Source organism: Sturnus vulgaris, chromosome 3 (genome assembly GCF_052056855.1).
Source record: "Sturnus vulgaris isolate bStuVul1 chromosome 3, bStuVul1.hap1, whole genome shotgun sequence".
Taxonomy (NCBI): Eukaryota; Metazoa; Chordata; class Aves; order Passeriformes; family Sturnidae; genus Sturnus; species Sturnus vulgaris.
Window position 1 is genome coordinate 59086790 of NC_142245.1, and position 10985 is coordinate 59097774.

General features: G+C 39.7%; 1 protein-coding gene across 1 annotated transcript in view; it reads left to right on the forward strand.

The window, feature by feature from the left end:
- Positions 1–9100, forward strand: part of IGF2R (insulin like growth factor 2 receptor) — a 58306-nt gene extending 49206 nt beyond the window's left edge. The window contains exons 40-48 of the mRNA XM_014874148.2: positions 102–336; positions 1283–1419; positions 2400–2514; positions 3884–4030; positions 4494–4678; positions 5068–5254; positions 6262–6426; positions 6969–7038; positions 7426–9100. Of these exons, the coding sequence (XP_014729634.2) occupies positions 102–336; positions 1283–1419; positions 2400–2514; positions 3884–4030; positions 4494–4678; positions 5068–5254; positions 6262–6426; positions 6969–7038; positions 7426–7821 (1637 nt within the window). The 3' untranslated portion in view covers positions 7822–9100. The remainder of the gene's footprint in view (positions 1–101; positions 337–1282; positions 1420–2399; positions 2515–3883; positions 4031–4493; positions 4679–5067; positions 5255–6261; positions 6427–6968; positions 7039–7425) is intronic.
- Positions 9101–10985: the final 1885 nt, after the last annotated feature.

Below are 10985 nucleotides of genomic sequence, written 5' to 3' on the forward strand. Positions count from 1 at the left end.
TCTTAGCCAACACAGAGATTTAGCTGCACTAAAATCCATATATGCCTGCAATCCTCTTGTAAAATATGTTTTTTTTTTCCCCCCAACCCTTCACCTTATAGCAACTGCAAGAAAGGAATCTACCATTATCTTTACATGTGATGAAAATGCTGGTGTTGGGAGCCCATACCTTCTCAGTGAGACTCTTGGTTGTGCTGTGACATTTGAATGGAAGACTCAAGCTGTTTGTCCTCCCAAGAAAATGGAGTGCAAGTTTGTCCAAAAACACAGAACATATGACTTGAGAATGCTCTCTTCCCTGACAGGATCATGGATCTTTTTCCACAATGGGAACTCGTGAGTAATGAGCAACTCGCAGGGAGCAACTTGCTTATCAGTACAGTTGCAATGCGGCATAGTGTTTCTGTTTAGTTCCTGCTCAGTGTCTTAAAACTGTCAGTGCTTAACACTTGATATAAATAAAAAAAACTGAGACAGGAACCCATTTTACCTGAAGAGACTGAGTAATTACATTCTTCATTCTCACCCTTTCCCTCTATTGGTAACTCTTTTAAAAGAATTAATATGTCTAAACTAAAAGCTATTTAAAAGCTTTCTATTGGAACTGCTATCTTAAAAATGATTTTTTGACTCTTAGTCTCATCGAAGAAAGGCCGTAGTTACGTAGTTACTTTCTTTTGACTCAAATGTGTAACTTATTTTCTGACTTTTAACTGGGGTGTTTCACCCATATTCCTTGGTGTATTAGCATAGTGGAAAATATGGATGTCAGGAAGTCGTCAACCTCTCCAGCCTCCTTCCTCCAGTTAGGAAATAGAAATTAACTGGCAAGGATGACATGACTGATTCTAAACTTATGATAAACTGTGGGGCAACAAGATACTTCATTCACCACCTTGTTAGCAGTTCTCTGCTCTAACATATCTGAGCTGGTATAACTTTGAGGAGATGCTGAGTTTAGGGTAGTACGATAACTTTTATAAATGAAAAAACTTTGAGATATTTCTTGACTCTTCCAATTTCTAGTTTAGACCTAGGTCAAAATTAACTAGTGACCTAATCTGGTAAATGATCGATTATTTTTTTTGGTGCATTCTTTTACTTGAAAATGATAGTTAGAAGTAATCTGCCAAACCTTAGTATATGTTTTTTTCTGTCAGCTAATTTGAGATTTAGTTCCTTGCAACCTGTCATCCCATAAAGATTCTAAAGTTTGTGTATCACTTCTTCAGTTTAGCCTAAATGAATTTTAAGTAAGTTTTATCTACCATGTTCTGTATAGGTACTATGTGAACCTCTGTCAGAGGGTGCACGAGGGACCCACAGGCTGCCCTGAAAGAGCCAGTATTTGCAGGAAAAGCTACAATGGAGATGTTCAAGTTCTTGGACTTGTTCATACACAGAAGCTGAATGTGACAGGTAGAGTTACTTTTTGTTTCTGTAGAGAGCTAGCGATTAAAGGTTTAAATCCTACACCATGGCTGTAGCAGTTCTTAAATTATTATGATGCCTTTATTTTGAAATATTTTTATCAGTGAATCTTCTGTTTAAAAATGGAAACAAAATGTGATGTTTAAGCCATGAGAAAACATTGAAGCAAATAAACAGTGTTGTCATTAAAGCTGTAAGAAATTAGTTATCTATCTGAACATAAAGAAACCCTTTATTAGAACAAGGATACCCAAACACTGACACAAGTTCTCTAAGGAAGTTGTGGAGTTCCTACCTTGGAGATATTCAAAGGCTGTCTGGACATGGTCCTGGACAGCTGGTCCCAAGTGACCCTACTTGAACAGGAGGTTTGGACCAGATGACCTCCAGGGGTCCCTTCCAACCTCAGCCAGTCTGTGATTCTGTAGTTAAGAGAAGGGTAGTAATCTTTGTTCATGCAGTTTGAAAATATTTACTCTGCATCTACTAACTTCTTCAGTTAAAGCCGCATGTGAAAGACAATTATTTGGCTTCACTCTTAGGAAAATAAATGAAAACCAATAATCTCAACTTCTGGTTTAAGGTATATTTTTCAAATTGGTGCTCAGGGAAATTTTCCATCCATTTACAGAAGTACTGACATGTACTGCCTGTGTTTATTGCCTGAGTTCATTATAATTGAGTATCTTCATTTACTCATGTTTAAAAAAAATGATATCTTATATGTAAATATTTGCTATGGCCATACTGGTAACCTGAACACAGGGTACAATGTAAAGACAAAGGTGTTTGAGGAGTGATTTTTAAATGATCATAAGCACAAATGCCTCAAATTGCTGAAGTACTATAATTGATATGTGGTCAATGCAGGGGAAAAGACTGCTGGAAATAAGGAAGTCTAGGGAATGAGCAAAGGAAATTCTGACAGCTGCTTACAAAAACCTTTCATCATAATTTTTTTCTTCTAGGTGATACAGTGTATATTAGTTATTCCAGTGGGCAAGAATGTAGGAAAAACAAAAAAGTAACAACAATTATAGAACTGAAATGTGCAAAAACAGTTGGCATGCCCATGCTGCAGAGGTGAGTAATAAATTTACATACCACTGATCTTCATGGCTGATTCTTTTGTACCTTTCTAGTGAATCCTTAAATCTCAGGGCAGGGACTGTCTGCTCTGTTGGACAGTCCCTAAAATAATACGTGGTCTGTACTTGCAAGGCATAGGGTCTTCTGGAGTTTGTGCAATTGTTCATTGCGGTAAACATCATATTTTGTATTTATCTTAACATTTCTGGGAGAAAAATTAAGCATTCTGCTTCTGAATTAGGTCTGACAAGGGCTTGGATGCTGTTGTTTTCAGTGTCAGTAGCCAATGTCATTATACAACCACTCTTATCTCTGTCCAAAATCTGTTTATTAAAGAACATTTTCTGTAGGTAGGTGATTGAGCAAATAAAGTATGGTTTACTTCTGCCTCAATACAGCATATTTAACCAGAAGCTCTATAAAATAACATATATACCCATGATCGCAAATACTAAGAAAGCTTTAGAACTTTTTGCTTAGTCTTGATATTACTAACTCTGTATTGCTTGTAGAATTGGAAAGCCGAACAAAATGCTCTGTGTGAGTCAAAGAGCTAGGCAGCAGAGTCTACCTAGCTGTCGTGGTTTAGGAATGGTGTTCTCTAATTCAGTGCTCCCGCTGAAACTACAAGCTGCTTGTTCCCCCCTTTCCCCTTCTGAGGCCTGGAGAGAAGTGGATGAGAGGAGAAGTGGAGGCATAAAAGGCAAAGATCATAGGTTGAGATAACAACAATTTTCTGGAAACAGAAATAAGAAAAGAAACAGTAACAACAACAATACCAATGACAGAGGGTACAAGAAGGAGCTGATTGATTTGAACAAGACAATGATACATGACCAAGGTTCCTCTGCCATGCTGTATTGGCCCAGGAGGGACCCCTTCTCCCTAGAAATTATGTCCTTCCCCCTGTCCCTAGCAATGATGTGAGCTGGTCCTGGCCATGGCCCTTCCTGGCTACTGCAAAAAAATTGCCCTGTTGTGGCCAGAACCAGGACATTAGCTTATACCTCTTGTCCTGCTTAAATAAAAAGCAAGTTTAACATGCTACAAAGAAGCAGCCTGATGTGTTTGCTAGCTAAAATATATCAATAAAACCCTTCAATACACTTTGGGAATTTTGGAGTTTTCAGTAGGAAGTTCAGGTGCAGCCAGGTCTTCTAAAATCATGAAACTGCGTAAAAATCCAATGTAATTCTTTGGGTAGCTTTTTTTTGAATGCTGCTTGACTATTTTAGCTTACTCTAGGTGTGATGCTTAGGCAGGACATTGTCACATATGGGTTAGCAATTGTCTTTTCCTTTTATCAAGATGCTAAAAACTTGTTACTCTTTCCTGGAATCATCAGCTCTCTTTTATTTGATAGGTTTGATGAAGAAAACTGTGCTTACTACATCACATGGGACACACGTGCAGCTTGTGCTGTGAAGCAGCAGGAGGTAGAGGTGGTGAATGGAACAGTCATTAATCCTGCTACTGGGAAAAACTTTTCTTTAGGGGATGTTTATTCCAAGTGAGTAAAAAAACCCCAAACAAACCCCATAGCAACAGAATGGTAGAACTAGTTACCTTTTTGGAGAAGATTGCTAAACTGTGCCATTTATCGTAGCTGCAGAGCACACCATATGGTTCTAACAATCAGTAGTGTGTATGAGCCACTGAATCATGCTTTTGTCTTTGTTATCTTAAACCTTTGGAGGTGTTTACATGTTCACTCACACCTATAGGGCTGTATAACTGGAAAAATTTGCTTTCTGTGTTTGCTAAGGATTATATTTATGCTAAATATAGTCCTTATTTCTATATCAGGGAGGAAGCCACAGTCTTGCATTTTTTCTGGTTGCTGAATTGGTCACTCAGCTTGCTCTGGAATCAACCAGTGATAGCATCTACCACTGCTGCCAGTCTTATGTCTTGGGAATAACCCCAGCCTGGGAGTTTAGACTTAAGAACAGACTTGTCCTCTGTTTCCTCAGGTTATACACAGCTTCTGGTGACGTACGGGCAAATGGTGATAAATACGTGTATCAAATTCAACTTTCTGGTATAATAAACTCAAGTTTCTCAGAATGCTTTGGAGCAAACATCTGCCAGGTGAAAACTAATGAGCGGCGCGTTCGGAGAGTTGGTTCTGCCAGAAATGCCAAATACTACGTTGATGGTAAGTAGGTGCTCACCAAACAGAATTGCTTGATACTCTATTAATTGCTTCATCAGAACATGGTTCTTGGTTCACAGCATCTATGCTAATCCATTTCTGTAAAGCTATCCAAAGTCTGTCTAGTATCTAAATTTAGATTTCTTTTTTTTTTTTTCTGTGTAAGCTCAGTTGCAAGTATGGCTTTAATAGGGCTTAGGGCTTGACACTTGAAGACGGAAAGACTTTGGTAAAAACAATGCAAGATAGAAGACTCATTTCCTGTTTTCATCTGTGCTCATGCTGCATAAGCAATGATTTCCTTTAGCCAGCTACTTTTCTTTCCAGGGTCTAGTGTTTACAGACTGTTTTCAAGGAGGTAGTAAACTACAATTTTTTTCTTCTCATTGTAGATGATGATTTGGATGTCATATTTTCATCTGACTCCAGATGTGGTAAAGATAAGTCAAAGTTTGTGTCTTCAACCATTTTCTTCCACTGCAATCCAGAAGTAAAGGAAGGCATCCCTGAATTCCTTCACGAGACAGCAGATTGCCAGTATTTATTTACCTGGTATACATCTGCTGTGTGTCCATTAATGTAAGTAGTTAACTGTTTTCTGAAAGCAGCTTTTGTCACCACTTCTCAGCAAAAGGCTTTTTAGTATTTATTTGTCACAGTGATTGGGAAAAGGGGAAAAGCTAAAAAAGCAGTAGGCTTATAGATAAATTGTTGATCATGTATGCAGTGTTTGGCACGTGACTACTAAATAAAAGCTTGCCAAACTGATCTGGAACTAAAGCTGGAGAGACACAGTGGAATTAATATAATTGTTTTCACTAAGTAAAACCTCTTGTAGCTAACAAAGGATTCTGTTTCATGTTACTCGGGGTAGCAAACAGTTTGTGGGTGAGGTGTTTGGCCCTCCTTGCCTTATAGTCTGGAAAACTTTGAAGCTGTGACCAAGGCTGGCCTTCCTCTCTATCTGCCCACTTTTTTAACCTGTAATGGAAAATCATTACAGGTCTTCAAGCAAAAATGAAGTATTTCTGCAATTAAATATGATCAGCTAATCTACTGATTAGTGAGGGAAGAAAAGCAGTGTGTCTGTATCTAGGTGCTAAAACATTGTTCTTGGCAGGTAGGCAGCCTCACTGTGAAAAGTGGAGTGACTGCTTCTGGGAATGTTTGCTTTCTGGCTCCTAGCTTGAAAGCACAGGCAAGCTCTTGATTCTGATTTAAACCTATTGAGGGAGTTTGTGTGTAGTGCCATAGTCAGATGAAAGGTAGATAATTTCTGTAGCTGTTGTAGCTTGCTGAAGTGCAGATTTGGTTCTAAAACAGCAGCTTTGTGTGGATAACTGCTGTGTAAGCTCTGGAGTGTTTAATTGTGCTCTGCAGTCTTGACTGTAGTTTCATGCACTATTTTATAGCATACTGGGATGTAGGCACAGTACATATACGTGTACTTTTCAAGTGGTTTTTTGCTTAAGATGAAATCCTCTAACTGACAGGATAGTGTGGCATGTCTTCTTTTAATCTGCTGTTTCTTATCCAGTTTAACAAAACTTATCAATAGATCTTATCTTTTCAATTTACATTGCTAGATCCACCAGTGATCCAGGAAACAATCAGCACCAGACAGATGAGGAGACCCAAACACATAAAGGTCTTTCAAGGAGAAGCCAGGCTGTTGGTGCTGTGCTTAGTGTCCTCCTGGTTGTTCTCACTGCATGTCTCATAATCTTGCTGTTCTACAAAAAAGAGAGAAGGTAAGAAATTTTTAAGAGTCTCTAGAAGTTTCTTTGTCGGGATTCGATTTTCTGCCAGAAATTAAATGGAAATAGTAAAATTTTAGAGATTTGGGTTCTGTTTTTCAGTTAGCAGCATCAACTGTCAAACTGCTGGTTCCTTCAAGTTCTCCATTACTGTCTGAAGGCCCCAGTAAAGGGGGCTGGGGTGTACAACTGAGTTGGTCTAGCCTTTCTCGTGGGCAACTGCTAATTAAGGAGCATAAACAGTACGGAAAGAGTGCAAGTTCTGCTGTTCCTCTGCTTTCCAGACAATTTTGGGATATTTTTCCCTTACATATGAAGGCCAGGGGAGTTTCAGAGAAGTCAGCCTGAAGCTGTAGCAAGAGGGAAGATGTACATCATCCCAGACTGGATTTTGATAGAGTGGTTCAGGGTCATTGTGATAGTTTGCAGCTCATTTGTTGTCATGCTTTATGTTGATGGTAAAAATCCAGTGAAGAAAAGTGAGGGCTAATAAGTGGGTGTAGTGTTCCTAATGTAGTATTCTTTCCTTTGTTTAGGGAAATTGTAATAAACAAGATAACAAACTGCTGCAGAAGATCATCTGGTGTTTCCTACAAATACACGAAGGTAATACTGTGACAAAATCAAATTTGTTTCGTATCATGTTTTTTTAATATGAAGCTTTTGTTAATAAATAAATAACCCCCTTAATTCCTAGTTCCTTTAGTGCATGGAAACGATATGGTGTGGCATCAGGAAGGCCACATAGCTGACATATATATATATTTATGTTGTGAAGTGGGAAAGGAAGATAGTTGAGGAAAGGAAGAGCAGTCATAAATCACCAAATAACATATAAATGTGCAGGAAGAGAACAAAGTCTGTTTCAACGTAGTGAAAAGCTCTCTCACAGCTACCTTAAATCAAGGTTGTGCATGCCGTGGGGTCTGATGACTGGGGAGATCAGTGTGTGTCAGTCTAGAGTGGCAGATGCAGTCTCCTCTTTTCTTGCAGATAAACAGTGAAGAAGAAGCCAATGAGAATGAGACAGAGTGGCTTATGGAGGAAGTTGCAGCACCAAATTCGAGAACAGCAAAAGGAGGGCAGGAGAATGGTCACATTGCTACCAAGTCTGTTACATCTGAAGCCCTTACCTCTCTCCGTGTGGATGACCTGGACAGTGAGGATGAAGTGTTAACCATTCCAGATGTAAAGATTCAAACAGGAAGAGGACTAGACAGGAGCAAGCACCCACAAAAGAAGCCACACAGTTTTGGCAGTAATAGCAAATCTTATTTACTGAATGGAGGAAAGGAAAGGAAAGCCAAGCCAGGCCAGCAGCAGGCACAGAACTCTACAAACACGGCATCGTTTCATGATGATAGTGATGAGGACTTGTTGAATATTTAATAACCCCTCTTGTGCCTAATCAAATATATAGAGAGAGATTATATATAACGGGACAGCATTTCCAACCAAATATGAGGACTTCAGCCTGAAAGATTTTTCTGAATTTTGCCTTTAACAAGAAACCATTGAAAAGGGAAGAAGAGAAAGATTTCTTGGTTGTTTACAATGATCTGTTCAGTAATGACTGGATTTCTGACGTCCAGTTGGCTGAGTTAGTTGACTCTCTTTAGCCAGGACATTTATTTTTTTAAGTCTCAGCATAGATGTTAAATGCTTGCTTAAAAAAGAGAAACCTTTGAAAGGAAAGGATTAAGGCTCAATGAAGTCCCTGGCTTCTGAGACTCAAGTTATCTGACTACTATCATTTTAACTCCTTGTATTTATTGATCCTCACTACTCAGGTTTGCTTAATAGTAACATGTTCTTCCTGCCGGCAGGGTATTCTTCTATGGGCTCACCCATTGTGAGACAAGGAAAAGTATAACTTTTGTGTGTTGGGATAATTTGATGTAAATTTTGGAACTGGTCTAATTTATCCTGTAAATTTGAACATCCATTCTAATTTAAACAGATCATTGGTTCAAAGGTGTGGACTGAAAGGTACTATTCTGTATAGCTTTAGCCTGAAATGGTTGCTGTTCTTCGCATGTTTTTTTTCTTTTTGGTACTGGTCATATGACTGACTTCATCAGTATTTGCCTGAGCATCTGACAAGCATCCAAAGATTTTATTTTTTCCTTGATTATGGAGGGACTAGGCCAACTGCACAGAGAACCAGAGTTTTCAAGGAGGTAGAGGCACAGTTCCTGTAATACAATCTGCACTACCCAGTTTGTCATCACCAAGAAAAACCCAAGGACTACAGGAGCCCTAGTCTACATAATGTTCTCTCTGGTATTAATTTCAAGAAAATAAATTTGGCCCAATATTTTCTGATAACCTAACTTCTAGGCCATATGCTATGATCCTGGCCGTGGTCATTGATTTGAAATGTTGCTGGTAATAAATGCAAGTCAGTTTTTCTCTAGCAGTCTTGCTCCTCTACAGGTGTTTCTGAAATAAAATTATGGACACTGATAGGGTTTCAAAGCATTGTACAAGAACGTGCATTGGTCAGAATTTTTTGAAACTTTTTGTTGTTCCTTTTGGCTGGCTTATTCAGTTTCAACAATGGTTTCTTTTTATAAAAACTCCATTTTGAATCAAAATAGTGTAATATAAAATATTCAGCAATTTCAATAAAAGATATGAAGTGGGTATTCCAAATCCCACATCTCAAGTCTGAAATCTTTCTTACACTATTCTGTATGCTGCTCACCAGCCTGGTGAGACCCTTTCCTGCTGTGATGGTTAATACCTCATTCGTGTCACTCAAAATGAGAACCAATGTTTGATGACAAAGATCAGAATATATAGGTAAGCCCTGCTGCTGTATTCTTTCTTTAATCGGACTTGGGCTGTGCCTAACAAGGCTTAGGTAGAACAGAGCTACTCTGTCTGGGGGTGCTTATCTGAGCAATATCAATGATATAATTTGCATCTGACAACAGTGAGTGACTTCAGTGCCTGGTCTTGGAACTGTTGCCCACTTTTTGCCTAGGCATTTGTAGGTAGGCTGGCTGAATCTTGCCTTGTACAGGGCTGGATGCATAACCAGCTTCGCCAGACTATTTTTCCCAGAATATTCTACTGAATTGTAGGGAGGGCAGGGTTATGAGAATAGCAGGGCCCAGATGAGTATGTACAAATGGCTGGGCCAGGAGCAGAAGCTTTGCTAGTCAACAGCACGACTCCCTGGGAAGTGTCCCTAAGAAACCCACCTGCCTGGCAGAGTCCCACAGAGCCCCCCCTGGGCTGACTGCAGAGAATGGTGGGAAATGGGGAAAACTGGCCCAGTCCGGGTTGAACTTTTGTAGTTCAAGGGAAACTTTTGCACACCATTGCCAACCATTTAAACAAAACTGTTGGAAAATAAGTGATGTGAATGGTTTTTGGGTGTGTTTTTAAGATGCAGCCTAATGCCTTAGCTTCACTCACTTCCCAGGCAGGCTTTGATTTCAGTTCCCTTGGTCCCAGCTGACTGCACACATCCTCTGCTGAGGGAGGTTTTTGGGGGCTGGCTCTGGCAGGTGACTGCTGTGGACTTCTGTGTCCCTTTTCCCTTTCCCAGCTCCACGTGGAACTCCTGCAGCCAGGGAGGCAAAGGTCTGGTGGGTTGTGCCGTGCCTGGCTGAGGGTGACACAGCTGTGAGTGGCCACACTGTGAGTGGAGAGGAGTTCTTGTAACTTGGTGTAGATGTTCCTGACAGAGAAGAGGATGAAGCAGGAGAGGAGAAAGCATATCTGTGTGATGGGAACGACCTTGAACTATTGGTCTGTAAAGCAGCTTTCACAGCTTCTCAGACCACTCGTGGTCTGTAGCTGATGAGCAATAAGATGAAGTTCTATTTCAACGCCTGAGCCAGAATGGCCTTCTAAGCTTTTGGGTTTTTTTAGTGTATTGTGCCTTTAATTTTTTTCCTTGTTGCCTAAGCTATTCCAATTGCTTTCCAGTCAATTTTTCACCTTTTAAAATGTATTTTAAATGTTACCCTCACTTATGCTTTTCTTTCTGATGGAAGGGTGCTGTTGTCAGCAAAAGATATGGGAGTAGCTGGTATCTATCCATAGGCAGGACAATGTACCACTGGAGCCTGCATTTATTTGAGATGCCTGCAATGAAGTCTGCCTAAAGTCCTATAGGTCTTCTGTGGTAAAAAAAAAAAATAAAAATAGCTGTTTCGGCCGTAGATACTGTATATTGTGGCTTTCCACAGCTATTCACAGCTATGCATAATTCTGTAGTGAATTTTTTTTCTCCTTTGTATCACTGCAAAAATGCGGTCAGGTGAAAACTGTGTTCCCTGATAGAGGTGGGGAGAGGTTTTCCTTGGGAATGGAAGAGTGTGGAGGGTGAGGGGTGAGACACATATGATACAGGAGTTTTCAGGAAAGCTCTTCCTTTAACCTGTATGGCTCATTTATACACTTATTTATACATTTATAAACGCTTCTTTTTCAGAGTGTACCCACCTATTTTTTGCAGATCCTGGTTAAGAAGCTTTGCTCTTAACCTGTGGTGCCCAGCCATTCTGCACTAAACCCATATGTTGTTTGTATGTTTG